This window comes from Ixodes scapularis, unplaced genomic scaffold (assembly GCF_016920785.2).
Source record: "Ixodes scapularis isolate PalLabHiFi unplaced genomic scaffold, ASM1692078v2 PGA_scaffold10__122_contigs__length_95168666, whole genome shotgun sequence".
Taxonomy (NCBI): domain Eukaryota; kingdom Metazoa; phylum Arthropoda; class Arachnida; order Ixodida; family Ixodidae; genus Ixodes; species Ixodes scapularis.
Window position 1 is genome coordinate 54,339,900 of NW_024609836.1, and position 23,488 is coordinate 54,363,387.

At 43.0% G+C, this 23,488-nt stretch overlaps 1 protein-coding gene and 1 long non-coding RNA gene across 2 annotated transcripts; one reads left to right on the forward strand and one right to left on the reverse strand.

Moving 5' to 3' along the window:
• Positions 1-600: 600 nt before the first annotated feature.
• Positions 601-22,510, reverse strand: LOC121048269 (ATP-binding cassette sub-family C member 3-like). Its single transcript, XM_042288562.1, has 7 exons — positions 22,199-22,510; positions 20,848-20,949; positions 20,591-20,770; positions 19,054-19,212; positions 17,229-17,395; positions 4,057-4,251; positions 601-718 (listed from the first exon to the last, which is right to left on the reverse strand). Exons 1-7 carry the CDS (start codon positions 22,508-22,510, stop codon positions 601-603), a joined length of 1,233 nt encoding a protein of 410 aa, XP_042144496.1.
• On the forward strand, positions 5,762-8,782 carry LOC120848113. The gene is made up of 3 exons (XR_005717559.2): positions 5,762-5,870; positions 7,752-7,897; positions 8,746-8,782. It is a non-coding gene; the product is annotated as an uncharacterized LOC120848113 (long non-coding RNA).
• Positions 22,511-23,488: the final 978 nt, after the last annotated feature.

Genomic DNA, 23,488 nt, shown 5'->3' on the forward strand with positions numbered 1-23,488 from the left:
ATAAAAACCCAAAATACAGCACCGATGCTGACGGCATCTAGCGGAGCCAATGCGAAGCTGCCCGAGTTTTTATCTTAAGGGCACGTTTTGAACTTAAAACGAGCGAAACATGACTTAACTTGTCGGTACTCTTATTAAAAACCAATAAGCAATTATCTGTGTGCAGTACTTTGTTAAAATGTAGACGTAAAACTATAAGGTCATGGGTCTAGTGGTCAAACGTGTGCACCATGGCGGAGCCCGGTAAAGGGGGGGGGGGGGGGGGGGGGGTCACTTTTAGCTGCCAGTTTATTGCTCTAAGCCCCTCTATCTCGTTGCACAGGACGAAGCATTTAAAGCACTATACTTCGTTTGACAATAAGTCTACACACAGCCGACATAACGAGCTGATGCTACCAATCATACACCAATCAAAAGCGCGCCATCATGTTTCTGTACGTGTTCTATCATCGCTGAATCAATCATAAACACAAGAGGCCTAGTGAATTGAGCTTTCGACGCTCATTTAGTGCTACCATTACGTTGTACTGTCGGTCGCGTCTGGACTAAAGATGAAACGAAATATTGCACGGGTTACCGATGATGCGGCTTATTTGAGGCCTATAAATGCGTCATGTCGTCACTCCCCGCCATACGTCTGAAGGCCGAGTTTGGATTTGACAAGAGTTGAGTCACGGGCCCAAACTCCTGCACGACGCCATCAGCCATCACGATAACCCTATAAAATAGAACATGATGGTTACGATTATTACGAGTAAATAAATAAATTAATCGATGTTTTCAGGAATCCACAATAGCGATGCGTACATTTAGTGTTTACTCTAAATGTTTGTAGATACGCTCTAAAAAAAGTGTGTGCATCTACTTTCACGCACAACCCTCGGAGAGCCAATCACCAGAACTTACGGAGGCAGCTCAGCCAATGACAATGCCGAAACATTTGTTTAACCAAAAAACGTAGTCTGAGTTGTGACATTAAGTAATGCAAAGCGTCACGCTTGCATTGCTTAATGTCACAACTCAGACTGCATTTTTTGGTCTAAAAATAATTTTCGGCATTCTCATTCGCTGAGCTTCCTCCTTATGTTGCGGTAATTGGCTCTCCGAGCTCTGTGCGGAAAAGCAGACGCACGGGCTTTTTTTTTAGAGTGTACGTTGAACTGTGCGATTTGGGTCGTTCCTTCAACAAACTAATGTATTAAAAAATATTTTATATATTTCTTAGTACCTTAGTGAGAGGCTAAGCGTTCAGGGGGAACTCGTCCCGTACCTTTTCACTTTTGCAGAGCGAACGCTGGAGAGGAGGTGACTTCCTCTACTGCGTTCGCTTTGCAAAAGTGGAAAGGGGTGAGAACAGTTTCCCCTGAACGCTTCGCCTGCCACCAACTATAGTTACTCGTCACTTTACATGAACGATGTTTGAAATAATATAGAGCTGATATGGACGATCACAATTATACAGTTACTTGCCCTTTGATCGTCGCATAGGACTCCTGTTTCGGGAGCAATTAGCGAAAGAGTAAGGTCGTTACGTATTCTGGTATATATTTGACTGCACTGTAAAAGTGTATAGTGCGGTAATTTCAGCCGTATGATTGGTATACCCTTTCCATAATTACGTTTCCTTTTCTTATGTAAACATGTTTCTGGTCTGTGTAGATTGTCAATACACCTAATATACTGTAACAGTGCTGAGGCATGGTAATAATAATAATAAGTTGATAAAGTTGAAAAGCGAAGTGCGTAAAATTCCACAGAACAGCTTGTAAAAAGAAAACAAATAATCTTTTCATTGAAATTTTGAGATTGGATTAGCAACGCTTCATGAAGTCGGGATTTAGAATAGCTCGCGCATCGAATTTTACTGCGTCGCCAACACTATTCATGGATGAAGAAAGAATAACATAATTAAGAGAGACAACACAACCACATCTTTCATGAACCAACACGCTCTTCTCCCAAGCAACATTGTTCTATCCAACCTAATCACGCAATACATTCTTAGACCCAAGTAATAAACGAGTTCGGTTTCGGACCTAATTAGCTTACACTTAAAATGGCTATATTAATTTCAGCGCTCCGGCGTCCACGGTCACTGGGAGTTGTAACACAATTTCGATGCGACATGGCTCTCAGGTGTTTGGTTTTTAAGCGCTTGCTTTGGCTCATGACTCAAGCACATTGTCTGCAAGAGGATGATAAATTATGCGTAAGATTTGCCAAGCAATTATATTTTTAAGTTGTAGGTATTCGCTCCCTTGTACCAGTAGAACGTGGTCAATATGAAAGAGCTAGGTGTTATTAAAATTAAATTTAGTAATCCTGTTCTAACTGGCTATGAAGTACGTGGTGTTAGCTTTAAATGCAGACAAATGTGTCGTGCAAGTGTTCCGAGAACTTACGACTTATTGTGTCAATGGGCGTAATCAAGTCGGATCATCACTATATCTTGGCCACTAATACCGGTGTGTCACGGGCACCCGTAACCGCAGTTAACCCACATTTAACCGTTGTTACTCCAGCACATTTACGGCACTACAATCTCGGATAGCTATTTCAGAAGAGATGAAGAGTGCGCGTGCACTGCTTTGATGGGTGCTCAAGATGCTCTAGCCCGCCTGCGCCCATAGCTTTGCATAGCTGAAGAATGTTGTCCCGCAAGTAATGTGTGGTAACTGTGGCTTAGGTTAACTGCCGTTAAGTGTGCCCATGTAAAGATGGTATGAGTATATGGATTTTGCCTTGGAGGTTATTGCTAAATTGCTTATGGTCCTAGACAGCATTAGAATTGGAGTGCGTGGCAGGTGGCGAGCATCTTGATGCCACTCGCGGCCAATGAGATTGCAGCATTTGCAGATAAGACCACCAAAGAAATAATCACGAAGCCAAACATGTAAATATAATCAGCTACTATTGCGTTTGTTTAGATAATAACAATTTCGTATTTGCTCAAGTAATAGACAGACTACTTGCGAACAAGGTCCTTGCGTGTACGTTCCTGCAGAGCACGCATACAGTCAATAATTGCGCTTTGCATAAAAAACGCGGCGAACAACTGGGTCGTGAACACGATTCTCCGTAAAAAAGGCGATCGGAACAGATAGCATTTGCGCGTCAAGACATTATCAATGTTCCGTAAACCACTGCCATTTCTGTTTCTGCCAATGGCGGTGATTCGCTATTCCTGTGCACCGCGGGAAAGCAGACCCACAAGCTTTCTTCTTAAACAGTGGGACTATTACTCGAGCAAATACGGCAATGCTCATTTTAAACAAGGAGGGGTGAGGTGTAACAGAATGACCGGAGGCTTGAGCCGGTTGGCCTAGAACACGGGAACTGAGCAAGGAATGAATAAATAGATAAATAAATATATAAATGAATAAATAAATGTGACTACTGATAGTATACGATTCAGCTCATTATATATTTCGCTTTTCAAGCACAGCTCAGACGACTACGAGCAATCATAAGATATATACCAAGTTTGACTCTGCGCTGTCCGACCTTGTCATTATCGGGAGGGGTACAGATGACCTTCATTTCGGTGGTGAGTGAAACATTTTAAGCCTAATTTTTTGCGTACTTTGAAGAGATTTATCGCACCCCTGACAACGTGAGAACGGCATGGATGAGCTCCTCTTTTTCTGTCTTGAGCGCAAGCTCTGTACATGCGACAACGGTTCGGTGTCTAATACACCTCGATGGGGATCGCACATCTAAAGCACATTAGAAGGTATGGAGCGCGTTCTAGAGTCCAGGTGTTCAAGAGACACGCCCTGCTGTTCTAATTATGTCAACGACTGTAGACCTCTCCAAAAAACGGCTCCTGCCTGGTTCCATTTGCAGTGTTCGAACGTATGGTGCCTGATTTCCTCGCTTTCCGAAGCAACGAACATGGGCGTGCTTGGTTGAGGACATGGCTCATTGGGCTGAAGACTCGTGAAATTGGAAAAGTGTATAGCCTTGCTGATGAATGTTTTCTTAGCGTGTGCTTTCTTACATTTGTGTTTAAGCAGTCAAGCCGGCGGTCAAGCTGGTAGGGAGCGGGCCACTCACATATCGTAATCCAGGATCGTGTGAATACGGTGAGCCACGGTGATGACTGTGCAGTCGGCAAAGCTGCTTCTCAGTGTAGCTTGCACCAGGGTGTCCGTGTTGCTGTCCATTTGTGCGGTCGCTTCGTCCAGTATCAATACTTTTGAGCGTCGAAGGAGTGCTCGTGCGAGAGATACTAGCTGACGCTGTCCCACGCTGAATAGATAAAATAATGAATTATTGAGATGAAATTAACTTCTGATCTTGGTTTTGCTTGCCCTTAAATCCCGAAAGACCGTGCACGCCCGAAAGCGTACTGCCCTTATATATGTTTCCTTCTCACTATTCAGCAAGAGTGGACGTTCATTTTGGATACTAACCTTCCTTTTAGCCTACATTCCTTCTTTCCTTCGCGACCAATTTAGAGCTAGTAGATAATGCGTGTTAACATAACTAAGACGTCGGAATTGCATATGATTCAACCTGGAATAACAAATAAGGCTTGTTCAAACACATATGTCATAGAGAATGGTTTTCCTGTGATTTTTATTTTTCGATTGAATGAACCTAAACCGCTGAAAATAACAGATTATGTTTTTAGATGTTAACATGTGTACGCATATTCCACTGAGCGTATGAAGCTTGTTCAGAAATTAATCCTTCACATCGTGTGTTGTCAAATTAAGGTAAAAATAGTATCATCAAAATTTACAGGTTGAAACATTGATGTTTCCTGCGCACGTCCGTGCAGCTATAAAGTCGTCTCACTGAAGGCGCTCTTTTAGTGTATCGTAACAAGGCTTTCTATGTATCCCACACATGTCACAAATAGCGAGCTGTTCTTGGGTACTTGGCGAAGGAGAGAAGACTCTGTCAATCTCAACTGCTCGTCTGCTGCGCATGGAAGTCGGGCAATCGATAGGGACACCGCTGATTGGTGTGTTAAAAGATCTAAGGCTTCTCAAAGCGAAGGAATTCAGCTGCACCACTGACCGTGACCGGGCATCCTGCCGCGGTCACAGGGCCAGAGATGTTGCGGCGTTCTTTCAAAGTACAGCGATCAGCGGCTCCCTCTTATCGACTGCCAGGTCGCTGCACCGCCATATAGAGGGCTTCTCTGGTGGCGTTCCTTGGAACTACGCCTCGCGAGAGCCAATGGGAGCCTCGTTTCTTTAAACTATGATGCGCGCCAGCCAATGGGAGCCTTTCCATCAGATCGCTGCTACAGACGACAAACTTCGCTCCCTTAGAACAGGGAATTCGGTGCCGTTTGGCGCGGCTTCAAAAGTTGATAACGCCAGTTCACTCAATGGGACAGTCAATGCTTCGCATTAATAAAAATTGGACGCGGCAAAAGAGCCGTCTTGCACGGTAAAAACGTTCCGTAAAAAAACGTAGAACTTCTCATTAAAAGCTACGGAGAAGCATCCGTAATCTGAAATACGGTTGACTTGTCCGTAAATCTAAAGTTACGATTCTGTAAACAACAAAAAAAGTTGTTTGCAACAAGCTGAAAATTGTCTTATTTGGTTTAGAGTAATAGACAACGGTTCTCACTCTTTAAAATATCATTTATTGCACTGTTAAACAACTTATAATAAAGGTTCCGAAACGAGGTGGCGCTAGTTACCGCTTAGTCGAAAAGGCTCGAGGTGAGATTTTTTGTCTAGTACAATCACTCTACCGCTATCTCTTCATCTACCCATCTCCGCTCGCTTGCCTCGCTTGTTTTCCTTGTTTTGCTACCGCGCTTGTTTTGTCGAGGGGTAAAGGCGCTTGGTGATTTTTGCGGTTGCGACTGTTCTACGTTAAACTACCTTGTTGTTATCAAAACGGTGAGTTTGTTCTGCTCATTTTATTAACATTGATTGGGGACTGTCATATATGCGTTCGTATTTTTGACACTTATTTCCTCGAAAGGAACGAAATCACGGATTTGCGTCGCTTTAAACTTTCGGGTTCAATGACGGTCGCCGCTATCTCAGTTCGTGTTTGACGTTCTTCTCAGAATTGAAAGCTCATGTCCGGTACTCGTTTGAACCTTGTGTCATGTCGCGAGCTCGCTGCTACGCGCGGTTCGTCGTTCGTAGCGATTGGGAGGCTGTTCGCGCGTGCTGGCTGGCAGGAGTGTTGCAGTAAAGCACATGACAACGCATTGTCTGAGTGCGTGAGTGTGCTTTACGAGTTTCGCAACGTTGTTCGCGCGGCCTGTAGCCTGCTCTTTTCGCCGGGGGGTCCCTATTGTTTCGTCGAAATTCGTTTCGCGGAAGTGCGTTTCGTGGACAACTTTTCATGAACACGTTTCGTCGACACGAACGTTTCATCGGCACTCGTTACGCGAATTTCACGCTGCAGGGTCGTTTCGCCACGCGTGTATCGGTGAAGTGCGCGTTAACCCACACTCCCGCCTGCGTTCACACCACTTCGCGGTGACAGCCTGCGGCTGCACATTACAAAAATGTTAACCCACCTAACCGACCCGTACAGGTCGCTTCGCGGCGACAGTCTCGTGCAGGTTATTAACCCCCCCACCCCCCCCCCCCCCCACCCCCAAAAAAAAAAAAAATTTGAGCTGTTGATGAAAAGATTTGTTGAGGAAACGTCGTTCGATGAACTGATTCCTACCGGTGTATCACCACTGCGTGATGCGCGTTCACTAGTTAGCAATCACAATGCAGCTGATGAATTTCTCATTTCACAGAATGCACCTGTGTCACCGTACGCTGATTCCCCCCAACCACATGGTCTAAGACCATCGTATTGATATTAATTTTTATGCTCATAATATTCTATGTGTATATTAAAGCAATATACGTCCACTCATTACTTGCATGGCGCCACTCAGGAGGGCACGTGATACCACTGTTCCACGGACTGTAAAATTGTATGCATTAATCTTGGCTCTGCAGTCAGACTGTTTGTAAAGAGCTTAGCCACCGTTCCTGCAGATTCAAATCGTCTGAGATGCAAGCTCATAATTTTTTCAGGAGGCGTCATCAACAACAATTGCACGCTTCCTTGTCACCGAGCGTCAGCCAATGTTTAAAGAGCCTATGCCATTCTTGAAGGTGGTATGCGTCTTGTTTTGGAGCTTTTTGCGTGTTGAATTTACCTATCTAAAGGAAGCTTTGGCCAGTCTCGAGTTTATTCAACGGGGAGAGAATCTTAAAATGTGTCAAGTCCACAGGATATGTCATAGAATGACATAATCTATATCACCCTTTCATTTATCGTGCCTCAATGCCCTTTTTCACAACTCGCACAAACATTTGATCTGTATTAATTTTACAAAGAATTACGCTGATGCATTTCTATTATGAATTGATAACATGTGAACACTGGTTGTCATTAGGCTGTAACTTTCAAGGCTGGGAAACATGGTTATCTTGTATAGACCAGCACGCAGCACTGACGTCTTGCAGCTGCGGCAGCGCTGTCGATGGCACTGCGCATGCGCGCACACTTCATTTCACGCTAATTTGGTTTCTGCGCATGCGCAGTGCCCACACCTGGTGTGGGCAAACGCGGGCTTGTGTATAAACAGCGTGTCAGTGTATAGAATGTGTGTTTGTTCAGCAGTCTTTCAGGTTTAACATGATCCAACACTACCATAGTCTGACCTGATAATAGAAAAAAAATGGCTTTACCTTCACCAGGCTGAGTATTCATGAAGCAAGCATGGCATTAATGTTAGATGATGCAATATATCCTCTTAGACTAATCTTCCAAATCAACCTGGAGAAGGGGTTGAAGAAAATGGGAGCAGTGAAGCGAACAACGGCCCATCGCAAGATTTTAGCGCTGCTGAAGGGCTTCAAATGAGTCTCCACAGAAATCCCTTGAATCTGTATGTTTTTTTATGGTAAGTGCAAATTTGAATTCCTGCACGTCTAGCGTGTCTCTAAGAGGGAGATAACACTAATGTGGCTGACGCCAACCTTTTAAGAAGTGTAAGGAAGGGCTTTGGGAATATTCAAAACTTCCAAATATCGAAGCGAATGATGTCATATTTTGTTTATACTTTCATTGAATATGACGGTTCTGCAGTTGTACCAATTTTCAATCTGAGAATGCTCCAGGACACACCATCTTAAACAAGCAACTGAAACGACTTGCAAAAGCCCACACAGAAGTCTGGAAACTGTATGCAAATGAAACTTATTTCCACTCGTTCATTTAAAACTGGAAGTCATCCTATAATTGTAAACAAAGATGTTTGATTTATAAAATTTTTGAGCCCCCAGAGCAAATGCATGATTTGCTGCGACACGCTGCTGTGAACCGGTGATGCATGCATGCAGTGCGAGTGCTACAATGTCAAGGCAGATGTGGCTGACATGATATGGTATTCATATCCTGTGTTATCAGGAGTCTGCATCTGTTTAATTACAGCAACCAGCATCCTGCCATTTTGCAGCTTATCTCCTTGCAACGTTTTTGCCCCTTGCTCTCGCACAAAGTAATTATTCGTTCAATATTTAAATGTATTATTATTAAATAGTAACTTTTAAGCTTCGAAGTAAGTGAAGCTGCGTGGTTTTTCTTTTTGTTTTATACTGGTTTTTCAAAGCACAAGTCGGCCGGTTTGGCAGCCACCTGCAGCTATGCTTGTACTGCTTGACTACTTATCATGTCCAGTGCCAACTGCTATTTAAGCTGCTCTAACTTGATTGAATTGATAGTCAAAGAATCTTGTGTCTTGTTTTTCAGAAAATACAGTTTGCACCTCAAGACATCGAGCAATGTTTTATGATTTAACCATTTGAACAAGTTGAATTACGGACTCAACTTTGCTTTTGTTTTTCTATAGTAAGTCACAAGTCTGAGCTTTTACAGATTGAGCATGTCCCTGGGAGGGAGGCAACGCTGATGTAGCTGATGTCACTTTTTCGACAACTGTTGTAGCAATATCAGCCGCTTCTAACATGGTGCCACTAAAACCCCAGTTTGAGTATGTATTAAGCTTTTTTCTATTCCATATTTTAGCAGGTTATGAGTTAACTTCAAAATGGAACTACATGGTTCATTTTTGCTTTGTAGAGGGTTTTTCAGGGCACAAGTTGGCTGATCTCTGGCAGCCTCCTGCAGCCATGCTTGCACTGCAGTGTTACTTTGCATGTCTAGTGCCAGCTGTGATTTAAGCTACTCTTACTTGCCTAAACTAGCATTCTGACAGTCTTGTGTGTCTTGTTTTTCAGAAAAAATAGGTAGCAGCTCGAAACGTCGATAAATGTTTGATGATTTAACCATTTCAACAAGTCGAGTTACAGAGTCAACCTCGCTTGTGTTTTTTATGGTAAGTCACAAGTCTGATTTCTTACATATTGAGCATGTCCCTGAGAGGGAGGCAACGCTGATGTAGCTGATGTCACTTTTTCAACAACTGTTGTAGCAATATCAGCCACATCTAACATGGTGCCACTAAAGCCCCAGTTGGAGCATGTATCAAGCCTTTTTCTAATGCATATTTTAGCAGGTTATGAGTTAACTTCGCAATGGAAAAGCATGGTTCATTCTTGTTTTGTAGAGGTTTTTCAGGGCACAAGTTGGCTGATCTCTGGCAGCCTCCCCATACTTGCACTGCAGGGTTACTTTGCATGTCCAGTACCAACTGCGGTTCAAGCTACTCTCGCGTGCTTAAACTGGTATTCTGACAGTCTTGTGTATGTCTTGTTTTTCAGAAGATACGGTTAGCATCTCGAAATGTCGAACAACGTTTGATGATTTAACCATTTGAACAACTCGAGTTACGGAGTCAACTTCGCTGGTGTATTTTCATGGTAAGTAAAAGGTCTGAGTTATTACAGATCGAACAGGACTCTGAGAGGGAGACAACGCTGATCTAGCTTGTGTCACTTTTCCGACAAGTTATGTAGTAGTGTCCATCACATGTAACATTGTTTTGGCCCCAAATGGTGTTACTATGCACTATAGCTACATTCAAACCTAATATGCTAAATTCATTTGAATCTAGTTACTATAGCTAAATTCAAGCCTACTAGGTCACCTGCTGCTGGCTTTTTGTAGCCGATGATTTGCCACGTTTGATTCGCAGGTAGTATTAAGTAGTGACACGTTGCAAGTAACATATTAATGTAACAATTGTTTTCTTGTTTGTGGGAAGTGACTTCTGTAACTTCTCGCTAAGTTTGTTGGAAGTAACTTCTGTATCACATTATTCTTTTCTGGATAAAAAAGAAGTAGCAATGTTCTTTTGTAGTTAATTTTCTAATCTTTCTAATTACAGTTACATTGAGGAGCATAATCTGATGCATACCTTATATCTAGATTGTCATGGATAGACAACGACCAAAAAGATTACGCATTTTGGATTATGAATACAGAGAAAACACTGACAACAGATAAACGAGGAGAATTTTTTTTTCAACTCCCTCCAAAAGTTGTGCGTACTGTGAGGCGCAGTGGTGGAGAAAGATAACCTCAGCGGCAATGGCTTTGTGTATCGTTAAGGTCTTAACCAGGAACAAATCCTTGTGTGTTCAAGCCATTCCACCGAGTGTGCCAGTTGAAAGCTTGTTCAGCGATGGAAATAGATGCGCTTGCCTTCAGTAAAGATTTTGGATGAAAATTTACAAAAGCAACCGCTGCTTTAGCATAAGATGTAATAACACGGATACAGGCACTTTGTGCAATAAACCTGAGCATAGACGATTCCTACTTTTCCTTGTTTATTTCTTTAATAAAAAAGTCAGGTAAAATAGTAGAATTACCTCTTAAGAATAACTGTTATAGGTTACCTTTTTCTTAACTAGCTTAATTAGGTAGTTTTTGTATATAAAGTATCTTGACCAAGGCGACAAATATTGCAAGGGCCCTCTAAATGCATATTTTTCGCTTAGTTTATGTGGATGCATACAAGGTCTTGCTGCAAGAAGAAAGGTCTTGCTGCAAGAAAATCTGCTTTCTTGTATATTCTAACACATTATAATGTAACCTTTAACTAAAGGAAACTGCATGGTTCTTTAGTCTTGTTTGTAGGAATTTCTTAGAGCACAGGTCCGCTGATTTCTGGCAGTCTCCTGTGGCCATTGCACTGCGAGATTACCTTGCATACTTATAGCCAGCTACAATTTAAGCAACTCTCATTTGTATAGATTGTCATTCGTGTTTGTCTTTTTTTTTTCAGGAACTACATTTGAAACTGTACAACGTGGAGCAGTTTTTGACGATTGAGAACTTTGAAAAAGTCAGTTTGTGGAGTTGGCTGCACATGTTTTTTGCTGGCAAGTAAATACTTCAGTTTTTAAAATCTAGCTTGTCTGAGATAAAAGCAAACCTGATGTGACTGACAGCACCCTTCTGAAAACTGTTTGGACAGTATTGGTCACATCTAACCAGGGTTTTTCCCACGGTGGGTGGCAGTGGCTTCGCTGCCAACTAGTCCTGCTAGCCACCCAATTCCTTGAAAAATGTCTTGTGGCCTGCATGTTTTGGCTTGGAAATCCACAGTGCTCGCCATATTTCTGTGCCACGACATGCAGGTACAGGTCCCCACAATCCAAATTAATGCGACTTGGTTGAGGTGCTAGGAGAAGAAAGCTGCAGCTGCTGCCTCTGTCCCCCTCCCCTCCACAGTCGCAGTCGGATGTCTATTTGTCTACAATTTATGAAGAAAAATCTGCGTCTAACATTTATTTTTATCCTAAAATGTACAGCTTCACTAGATCAAAGGCCACATTTATTAAGAAGGCCTTCCACAAGATTGGCTTTTTCCTCTTTATCTGTGCAGACCCGATTATAGTCTCTGTAAATTAATTTTAAGCGGTTGGCTTCACATATTTATTTCTAGTAGATATAAAATAACTGATGTAATGAAAGTTTCATGGTACTTTTTTTTAATGGGTTGCTTGTTTCAGCTTGTCCTGTTTTCAATTTAAATGCGACAGCATTTGTGGGTGAACCTTTTATCACTTTTTATTGGTCAGTTGGTGTGTTGGATGGTTCGTGTGACCGATTTGACTCTAGCACAGGCAATGGCACAGGCACTTGAGGACAGCTTGGTTTGTATGAGCACTCATGCAGAGAGAACACTTTTTAAAATCGTGCATCTGACCCTATGCCTTTGCCAGCTCCAAAACCAACTTCTGAATTGAAGTACCTATATGGCATGCAGGTACACCAAAATGCATCATTTGCACACATCAGAACAATCTCTTAGAGAAAATTATAAGAAAGAATCTCCCTTTCAACGGGCAACAAAAAAAAATGCGCAGTCAGAATGCGCTGACGAAGTGGCCAAGTGAGCTCCTTGAGTGGTAGGCACTTGGGTAAAAAAAATGGCTAGATCACATTTGGGGGGTAATCAGGTGCACAAAGTGTGGAGCTTGCAAACAAACATGCATGCCATATAAAAATACTCTGTTAATTTTTAACTCGCTCGACTCAAAAGCGTGTGCACAGGTGTGCTCAAACGTGGATAGGATGGACCTCCCAAATTGTGAGATTGGCAGGGGTGGAACGGCTGCGCCATTTTGCGCCAGACGCATGTGTCTGCGCCATCCTGCGCCGCAGTTAATACCTCGTGCCATTATGCGCCAAATGGCAAAACGTGCGCCAAAAGCTTTTTTATTTTGTCTTGGTTTCGGTTTTATTGACTTGATTGGCCACAATGAGCGCGTTTAGCCTGACCGGCCTTGTAATCCTTTGTTCTGTTTATTCTCCCTGTGTATCCCGAGTAGGAAGCGCGCGAAAAAACTCGGGATTCTAAGCTCTACACCACCTCCTGCGACTGGATTGTTATTCTTTAACCATAAGCGGTTAAGCAAGTCGGCTGAGCTGAGGTCGAGCCGTTAAGCGTCAGATTGCCTGAGGCTCTGCGGCCCGGGATCCAGACGTCAGCCAGTTGAAAACAAATGAACAAAATATTCCTTTTAGTACTTCATCGTTAGAAGTTGGAACTGCATTCCCGCAAGATAAATTGTGATTTGATAGAACTGAAACACTGTCCGATCCGAAACCTTGCCGGCCAGCAGCTCTTACGCGAGTGGTAAATCTGCTCGGCATACATTAATTAACCTTGCTCCTGCTTATCGCTTCAAATACGATAACTTCGTTAATCGTAGTCTGCTGCTTCGATATCGAGTTGCACAATAGGTTAAAGTCGAAATTTGTTTCCCTATTCCTCCATGCAACTCCACGTCCGTTGCTTACGCACGTCACGTGGTTCGCACATATAATTACTATGTCGAGCACGTGTGGGTTGTGCGATAAGCAGTGCTGGTTTGCATTTTGAGCAACTGAAATCCACTCAGAAAATGTCAAGGATACTATCTTCAGAAACATGGGGTACTTGCTTTTTGATTCTCATTCACCGCTCATTCACACTGGAAGCGGATCCGCATTCGCAAAGCGGTTGCGAACGCGGTTGTATAAAGATCCAGTAAAATTGCACATGCACTCGATGACATCAAGTGCGCATGCACTTGATGTCATCGAGTGCATCTTTATACAAGCGCGTTCGCAGCCGCTTTGCGAACGCGGATCCGCTTCCAGTGTGAATGAGCGGTAAGGCTCACAAAGTTTCAAGTTTTCGCATCTGTTATGCTGTTATCCCATCTACCTAGGTCCCTAACCACTCATGTTCATCTGTGCTGCTAAGCACGATTGATATTGCTCCCGTGCTTGTCTAAGACACAAGCTGAAGGGCAATAAAAACTGATCTGAGCTGCTCCTAGCCTGCTCCAGAGCATAGTTTTAGCTGCTCCCAACCTGCTCCAAAACAGCTGTTTCAGCTGCTCCCGTGGCTACTCCCAAGTACATTTCATGAGTTCCACCCCTGGATTGGGGACTGGGGAGGAAGCTACTGCTTAGTCCCCAGTTTTTGATAGCAGTTTTAATACAAATGCACTCTCTCACCCCCTCAGTTCTGTGAAAACTTTCTAAAGAGAAAATAAAGTTTTTAATGCTCGTGCTCTCTAAGCACTCGAGGCTGACCACCTGATTCGACGACGCGAAAGAGTGCAAGTAGCCCTTCGTTCTAATAGGAGATTTTAAGTGGCTGCCCAAACTTAGAAAAGTCTAGGATATGAGCTTAGCCAGTTTTACATAGACTCTTCTGCAACATCTCATGAACCTTAGAAATAAAGCATTACTCAAACTGGATCGAGTTTTCCGGTTGGTTCATCAGTTCTCAAGAAATGTTTCACATTATAAAGCAAATCACTATTGTAATTCCGGCATTGCATTTTTTCACAGTTTCGAACGAATCTAAGCTTGAATGAAGTGTATCGGTTTTGACTAAGGAACAGGAGAACAAGACCCTCAAGTCAAACATAGGTTTTAGATATCGGATCACAGGATGAACAATTAGGGGCTATGTCCATTTGACTTTTGTATAAGATGCATGACTAATAATTAAATGGGCTGAGGGGGGCTGTGTCTTATGCACAAAGCTCAATTTGCACATGTTGACTTGATACAGATATTTAATTATTTTTTCTTTGTTTTCTCTTCTTTAGCACATCACGTTACATGCAGCATCTGAAAACAAAGGCAAAACACCACGGGGCTTTACTTTGGCTTCTCAAGGACCGAAATAAAGTGTTCGAAGGTACTTTTCTTATTTTCTGATCAATTATTCAGGTGACATTGCATGATTGTTGCAAGCAGCATAGGAAAGAATACTCAATATTCTTTTAAAGAGATCCTTTTCCAATTCAAAATTCTGTAACCTTTTTTTTTTTATAGAAAACCTGTTGGTCTCAGCGTCATAATGAACATTACTCTATGTATAGAGCAGTATCACTAAGGGACTGGCTGTAAAACGAACTGGAGAAATTTGCTCCTACAAGCATTGAGCTCATATTCTTACCAAAGGTCTATTTTAGCAGTGAACACTATTGTGACATGTCAAGGCACAGCTCCGTCTCTGTGGAATGTGAAAACAGCATTCTCTATATTTTCAAGCATGAGTGCCGACGCAGATGACAGAGTGACGTTTGGTGTTGTTGAGAAGGTGCTTTATATCGCTGTTTGAAATTGCAATGATCGCAGTGGCCGATCAGACTGCAGATAATGTTTTGTAATCCCACTGCCTTCTATAATTCTGCATGTTGATCTGAATGCCTGAACTTGCAGAAGAAAACACAACTGACATTGAGGAAACTTGCTGCAGATGCATTGCTCAGCTGTATTGCCTGCTTTCCACAACAGGTGGTGGCACTTCTCCCACAAGAGCACTCAACACGACTCAGTTGTATACATCGGTGCCCATTGTCAAAAATTTTAATAATATAGTTCTATTTTTCACAGAATGGAGTTGCACCTTAAAAGTTTTTATGGGAATCTGTGTCACAAAAAGAAAACCATTGATAATAAGTTCAGTTTGCTAAATGAAGGCATTGATTCATCTAGCTCGTTTTACAGCCCACCTTTCAATTGACACCGCCCTATGTGGAGAGCAAGTCGTCTGTTTCTTGCGTAGACATTACGGTGACGTCAGAAAGGTGACGAGCTCTCATTGGCTTTGAGCGGAAGATATAGTGGGTAGACCACAATGCTAGACAGCATGAGGTCTACCCACTATTTTTTTTTGTTCGATCGGTCAATAAGAGCTCGGCCTTCTGACATCACTGCAACCCCTGTGTAAAAAAGCAGACAAACTTACGCTCCGCATAGGATTACGGATACTCAAGAGTGCTTTCCGTAATATAATTTACGGAAAGCCTACTCTGAGTGCCCTTTTACGGACAACTTTTAAACACTTTTACGGATATTGGAGCGATTTCCGTAATAGGTTTTACGGAATGCATATTCCAGTCCGTTGTTTTACGGACAGCTCTTGAATAGCGTTACGGATAGTAAAGCACTTTCCGTAATCTGTTTTGCGGAACGTCCTTTAATTTGCGGATTGTGTATGCGTTTAAAAGGATTTTTCCGTTATTAGGATTACGGATGACCTTTCCGGCAGCATAGGTGCCAGAGAATTTCTCCGTAAAAGAGGGCAAATTTTTTTACAGTGTGCACTGGCGTCATGTGATATTTATATTTTCTGGACACTACAGCATGCCCTATGCTAAGCAGTGTTTGAAAACAGCGAGGGACTGATTCGCGGAGTAAGATCATGGGCTACGTAAGCAGGCAACAAGCTGGTACAGGCGGCAAGCTTTCTCTTGTTCCGCGCTTTTGTACAGCATGAAGTGGACGGACATTTTGTAAACATCAATGTTTCTACAAGAAGCATGCAGTGGCACTGTTTGCGAAGCTTATTTATTTTTAATGAAATAAGGCGTCACAAAAAGAAAATATGGGACCCACCTTTCTGAGCCACCCTCGATCTGTGGCCGCGATATGTGGGGCTAATAGAGGCGGAGTAATGCGAACAGACATAGTCAACTTAGACTTCTCGGCATCCAAAGGGGACGTAACAAACGACAGTGCACGTTACGTCTGAGTTTACTTTTCAACAGTATCTCTTTATACGGAATGAAGTCAATAACGTTTCGGAGTAGGGTGGGAAAATGTTTTAGGGGGCAAAGAGTGGCGCTACAAAAGAAGGTTGCGCTTGCTGAGAGGGCAGAGGGCGGACGGATCGACGTCGCTTGGTCCGCTGAGTTACGGATAGAAGTCGCGTACGAGTGTTATATTCCTCGCCCCAGAGAACCGACTGCGAACTTTTTAATTGAAATTTTACAGCATGGCTGGTCAATATTAGGAACGAGCGTCACTTCGCCAACTACATTATGCAACTAAAATGGAAATTTAAAGATTTTATTAACATGTTTTAGTTACTGAACTAATAGTCTTTCGCTCCTTTCTTGTAGTGGCTGCCAGGACCATCATGGCACCACTTTCACAGCCTCCCATAGAAATTTGGTACCGGTTCCTATACTTCCAAATTGTAGTGGAATCTAGTTATACCGTCCCTGGATTAATACGGGATATGCTGGGAGTGTTCCGTCTGACGAAAACGACATCGGACACGTTTGTATGTCTCAAACATTAGCAACTAACTTCATGTCTATATTTTCAGCACCGGTTAACTTTTCGTTTATAATGCGTTGTTCACCCGCAGCTTCATGAAACTCAGATGATAACATCCTCAAATACGTATCAAGGATAAAAAAAAATAATTCTTACATTAATTACTTCTCATTCTTCACATACATTATGGACCCACTTGATCATAATAGCTAATTAGGGTTCTGATAAAGAGAGAAAAGGCATTAACTCGCCTGAGGCTTGCTCCTCCGTCTCCAGTCTCCAGAAGCAGCTTGTCTGGATGCGCTGACACAAATTCCGCCAGATGTGCCTGCTCCAGGGCCTTCCACAAATCCTTGTCGTTGTGTATTCCCGTCGGGTCCAAATTGCTGCGCAAGGTGCCTCTCACCAGATTAGGGTCCTGCGATACAAACCAAAAATTAGTTTTTCAGTTGAAAATCATTATTTATAAAAAGTAAGTGATCATGCATGTACTAACTTTACCTTAATATATACTAATCTATAAATCATACGTAACATCGGGGAATTGTCATCATCATGCATAGATTCTAAAAAGGCAATAATCGAAAATATCTAAATGAATAAACTGTGCTCATCAAAATGAAGACTTGTTTGATATATACTTAACCAGTCACTGGGAGAGCCGGAGTGGCTCTTCCAATAACTGGTTAAGTATATGTCCGAACACCTTGGTTACAGCCGTACTCTGGCCCAAATTCTTGAAAGATATTACTAGCCCAAGCTGACAAAGGCCGTCCACCTCCACACACGATCGTGCCACGAGTGCCAGCGACGCAAGAAACCGCCGTCGAAGCCGGCAGGTCTCCTGCAGTCGATTGCTCCCCCGACCGCGCCGCTCCAGCAGATTGGAATGGATCTACTTGGTCCTTTCCCACCATCAACGCAAGGAAAGAGATGGATAATCGTCGGCACAGATTATCTCACGCGGTACGCCGAAACGAAAGCCCTTCCATCAGGGACTGCTGTGGAAGTCGCCAAGTTTTTAATGAGTCCATCGTCCTCTGGCACGGCGCTCCCGAAGTTTTGATCTCAGACCGTGGATCGACGTTCATGGCCCAGCTGACGCAAGAAATCCTTCGTCTCAGCCACACCAGTCATCGGCGCACCATGGCGTACCACCCGCAGACCAGCGGGCTGACAGCAAGATTCAACAAACCCATCGCCGACATGATCTCCATGTACGTCGACGTGGAGCACAAGACATTGGACGAGGTGTTCCCATACGTTACATTTGCCTACAACACAGCGGTGCAAGAGACCACAGGAGTAACCCCTTTCCAGCTGGTGCATGGCAGGAAAGTAACGACCATGCTGGACGCGATGCTACCCCACGAACCAGCCGACGATGGGAGCCCCGACGCCCAGGTGGTTGCTCAACGAGGCGAAGAAGTTTGCCAGCTCGCCCGACTCCGAATTCAAGATGAACAACCGTGACAACAATACCCAGTACAACCTTCGTTGTCGGGACGTCCACTTCCAGCCCGGAGACAGGGTATGGGTCTGGACACCGATTCGCCGCCGTGGTCTCAGCGAGAAACTCCTAAAACGGTACTTTGGACCCCACAAGGTTCTTCGTCGACTTGGAGATCTGAACTACGATGTGATGCCCGACGGAACAAGGACGTCATCACGCCGTCCACCACGGCCTGAAGTCGTCCACGTCGAGCGCCTGAAGCCGTACTACGCTCGATAGGACTATGGACCTTATGTGTTCCAAATGACTCTTTAGTTTACCGATCCTGCGCTTTCGCCGACATCGACGTCGCGTCGCTCTGCTGTTTCCTTCTGTTCCCTTTTTGTTTTGGGCACAAGTTCGCCCCATTAAACGTTTAGTTTACTTCAGTTTTCGTCGCCTCATCACTTGTCATTCGTGGCAATATAAAGCATTGGGCAGTGTCGCATACTTCATCACCTTATAATAGGATGTTCTGCTTAGTTGAGGGCTTGGTTGCTTGTTTTCGTTGTTGTTTTTTGTTTTTTTTCAGACGTTACATCTGGACACGCTAAGAGAAGAAAGGTGCATTATTCTGGTCTCACCTGAGGAATGACCGTAAGTGAGGAACGCAATTTGCACAGCGGTACTGTGCCAATATCAATGCCATCGATGCGAATGTTGCCACTCGTAGTTTTAAGTATCCGCAGTAGCGCCAGCACTAGGGAGGATTTACCGGCCCCTGTTCTTCCGACAACTCCGACCTATAGGATGAGAAAGCACATTATGTTGTCTAATGTGTTACTTGTTCACATAACGCTTTTTTGCTAAGTACTTAGACTGACAGTCGTTCAGTTTAATATGGCACGGTGGGCGCGAAAATTGAAAGCCATATTTTTATATCCTCCGAAGGACATTGCATATTCTTGAACTGTTTCACCGAGATATAGATGTTTCTTTGTTAGCTGACAGAGCATTTAGTTTCTTTTAAATGCTTAGTTATGGCGTTTGAAAACTGCTATTACAGTCGGTAGTTGCAGGGAATGCTAAGAACAAATAGGTTATTTTATAGCTGTTGTTATCGCAGTCAATTCTGCTTAAACAGGACTTAAAAAGCATGCTTGAGATTATGATTAGAAATTATGTAAACAAAATTAGGCTTAATTGCCAATAGGACGTGTAGTTTTATAATATATGCATCGTATATACACCAGCAGTCTCAAGAAAAAGTAGATGTTTGGAGCGAAAACGAAACATTTTTGTGTAATTTCTCACTCTATGTTGAATGAAAGCATTTTGTGCTTTACAACGAGGGGACTTCGTGTTTGGACGTAGAGATAAGCTTGAACAGTCACTATATATATTATAGTATAGCCAACTGGTATAATCACTGACTGCTTCAGAAACGAAAAGTGTGGTGCATCCTCAGCATCTTAATATTGTTTTGTACGCAATGCGATGGCGTCATTACTTGATAAGAACGCAAAAGAACGTATCACTCATTAAGCACGGACATAAAAGGGACAAGATAAATTCTACAGACTCTAAAGAAACAGAATTTCAAAATGTTATGAGAAGTGAATATAATTAGTTGAATTTTATTTGCGCGGCACAAGCCTGCGTTCCAGGATAAACCCGTATTCCATATTTTTGTAGATAAGTCTCGATCCATAACGTGCCAAATAGTCTAGGAATCCAGATGCTACTGTACCATTTTCAATATTTTACTGTATCTGAATAAACACTCATAAATTTATTGATTGATTGATGTAAGCAACTTCCTTTAATTTATTATAGAGTCAGTGTTCCTAGATTTATTTTAAAATTCCCTAAGTTGTTCCGGTCATTATGTTTGTACATGGGCTCAGGTTACTTGAACACGTTATAACGCAAATCGGGTACATACAGGATCGTCGATAATTATTTTTGTAAATGTAATTATATCAAACGCATTTTGGATCTTGTTTTATTTTCTGAGATGCGCCACTTAAACAAACCGAAATAATTGCAGAAAACAAGCCTAAGAACCTCAAATATCTTTGTACAAAGCAGCATTTAAATTACTTCCTGACTGTATTAAAGTTCAGAAGCGTTACACCCTTATTATGCCATAATACAGGGGAGATGCATCAATAAAACTACCTTTTGGCAGGGTTCAATTAAGAGTGTAATTCCTTTCAAGACGTTGGATAGGACTCCTGGCCTGTAGGATGCGCAGTAGTTCTCGAATTCCACCCGGCCATTTGTTGGCCAATTATTATCGATATGTTTTTCATTCTCCATTTTGAAGTTTTTGTCATTGCTTTCCTGTTTGGCGCCATCCTGGAAATAATGTTAAAATAATTATAAAAAGAATGTCAGTCCTTGAGAGCATTTATTGATGCAACAAACTCACGTACCTCTTCAGGGAGCTCAGTGTACTGCAATCCCCGCTCAAAGCAAACCAACAATTGCGGTCCGATGAAGATCACAAAGTTCAAAGACACAATGGTTTGTGGTATCTGTAGTTGAATGAGAGTGTCCTTAGTTTTTATAATAATACGTTACTCTTATACCAGCGGTAGCAAATGAGGTAACAAAAACAGAGAAACAACTATAATGAAACAAAATCAATAAAAATGGAGAACGTTGAAAGAGAAATTTACACCTGTTCATTACACATCAATTAGTGGGACTCATCTAAAACAAAGGCTCGGCAGAGCTTGTTAATATATTTCACAATGAAATACAAAAAAAAACAATATTTGGTGTACAACTTTGTCTCTAAATTTTGTATCGCATCCAGTTTAAAGGCAGGAAGAAGCAAAAGCTTCGTGACACTTGCCGTGTCAGAAATCAGACATTTCTGGTGTGTGAGTGTTCCGATAGTTTTGTCGGGGATTTCACCAAGTTATCTTTTTAAGTCAGGGAATTTTCTTATGAAGTCCTCTTCTGACAGTGTTAGATGGTAATTTGTACAAATAGGCACGAGGTTTTTAATCGATATATTATCGATCGAACGTTTTCATAAGAGCAGAGCAAAATCTGCATAATAGAAAGTAAAAAGTTAAGGTGGGATCATTTTCTTTTTCTCTTTAAAGGTTCTCTAAACTCTATTTGCCTTGATCAAGAAGCGGTCGTCCTTTGTACAGCGTTTAGTAAGTGCACATGAACGTCCGTGTCATCGATTTGAGTTATTTAGCGATACTCTTACGCTCCAAGGAGCTTCCATTTCAATATGTAGTGTTGCTCTCCCAAATGTGTATATTCTATGTGTATACTGTAGTTATGTGCAAGAATAGTTTAGCTACCTCAACTTTATTTTGAAGTCTCCAAATTAAAATCTTCATATTTAATTTAGTTTACTCAAGCAAGGACATCGTCAGGTGAATATTTTCTTTTATGATGGGCATGCTTTCTACTTAGAAATATATTCATGGACTATATAATGATTGGTTTAGCTTGCTAACAATCTCATTTTGAACTTACGATATTTGAAAACGGAAATTGGAAGGCAGATACTTCCTTTCATGAAATGCTTCGTTTGTCCATTGATTTTTTTATATTTCGCATTTGATGTTTTTCTTCTTTGCAAAATTATAGATTTACTTGGTTTTCATCAGTGGTGTCTCTACCACTGCTCAAGAAGTGAGACATAGTAAAATTTATCTGCCGACTTTAGTCATTCGAACTTAATGTTGTTAGCCAAACATAGTTTAGGATCAAAGAATAGTGACCTACACAAATACCAAGCGTTAAGGAACCACCCACCGACAGAGATGCGCTTAGAGCTAGACCAAGACCACTGGACGATGCGCTGTCCCCACCGGAAAAGTTCCATAACATGAAAAGGATCGAGGCCAGAACTACAGCAAAGCCGCAGAGGTTTCCAAGAGTCCTGCTGAACCGATAATAGGCGCAGAATGTGGCGTAACCCTTCAGATGGTAGTCCGTCAGATGGCAGAAGTGATTGCAGAAGCGCTCCACAACTCCGAAGCACCGTAAGCTGCTGAGGGATTCCATGGACTCGGTCACGTGTTGCAGGGTCCGTGAAAATCTGGTGGTCTCCAGGAACCTCGCCATGTTGGCGGCTCGAAGGATCAGCATCTGCGAAAAACGACACCACTTTTTCAAAACGTGACGCTAATATTTTCGCAAATAGTTTTTTTTTCAACCACATAGCACTGCGATATACCTTATAAATTGATAAAGACGTTATGTTTTAGAGCGCATCTCTTAGGCGCCCGTTTCCGGCTTGAGCGGCGTCGCCGTCGGCGTAAGCAAGGTCACCCCAAGGTCACGTGACCCCCCAGGTCACCCCAAGGTCACGCGACCCCTCCCAAGGTCAGGCGACCCTCCAAAGTCACGTGACCCCTCCCAAGGTTACCCCAAGGTCACGTGACCCCCATGTCACCAAGGTCACGTGACCCCCAGGTCACGCGACCCCTCAAGATCACGTGACCCCCCGAGGTCACGTGACCCCTTCCAAGGTCGCCTCAAGGTCACATGACCCCCGAGGTCATTTGGCCCCCGCCCCGAGGTCACGTGACCCCCCTCCCCCCCCCCCCCCCCCCCCGAAGTCATGCGACACCCCCCCCCCCCCGAGGTCACGTGACCCCCTCCCCCGAGGTCAGGTGACCCCCCCGGAGCATATTAAAGAATGAGGGGAGGAGGAGGGGTCTACCCTCCCCTCAGTACCCGTCCCTCCTCCTCCTCAAGAGGTGCGCTCCAATTCGGCGTTCCAGGGAGTTGTAAACGGCTTTCACTTTTTTTATCACAGAATAAAACAATGCAAGTACAAGAAGCGGCCACGAGGAGCACCACATTTAGCAGGCCTTTTAAATTTTGAAATCCAAAAGTACATACCTGATAGTAAACACGCAAAAGTCGTTTTGCAAAATAAATCTTTTTTTCTAGCTGAACTGAGATGTGGTAACATAGTAAAAGTAAAACGAGAACGGCGGGCGTTTATTTTATATTTTATATAGCAGGCTACTTGTCCTCTGGAACCTGGTTTATAAGCTCGCTACCAAGTGGCCTGAACGCAAAAACGCCCAGAAT

What these genes read in the sequence shown, in the direction of transcription:
- LOC121048269 (XM_042288562.1), bottom strand. Translation starts at nt 22,510, where the DNA reads ATGGCGAGGTTCCTGGAGACCACCAGATTTTCACGGACCCTGCAACAC. An exon ending in ACACTGAGCTCCCTGAAGAG is followed by an intron (nt 20,771 to 20,847) that starts GTACGTGAGTTT and finishes CATTATTTCCAG; the next exon opens with GATGGCGCCAAACAGGAAAG. An exon ending in ACGATCCTGGATTACGATAT is followed by an intron (nt 719 to 4,056) that starts GTGAGTGGCCCG and finishes TCTATTTTATAG; the next exon opens with GGTTATCGTGATGGCTGATG.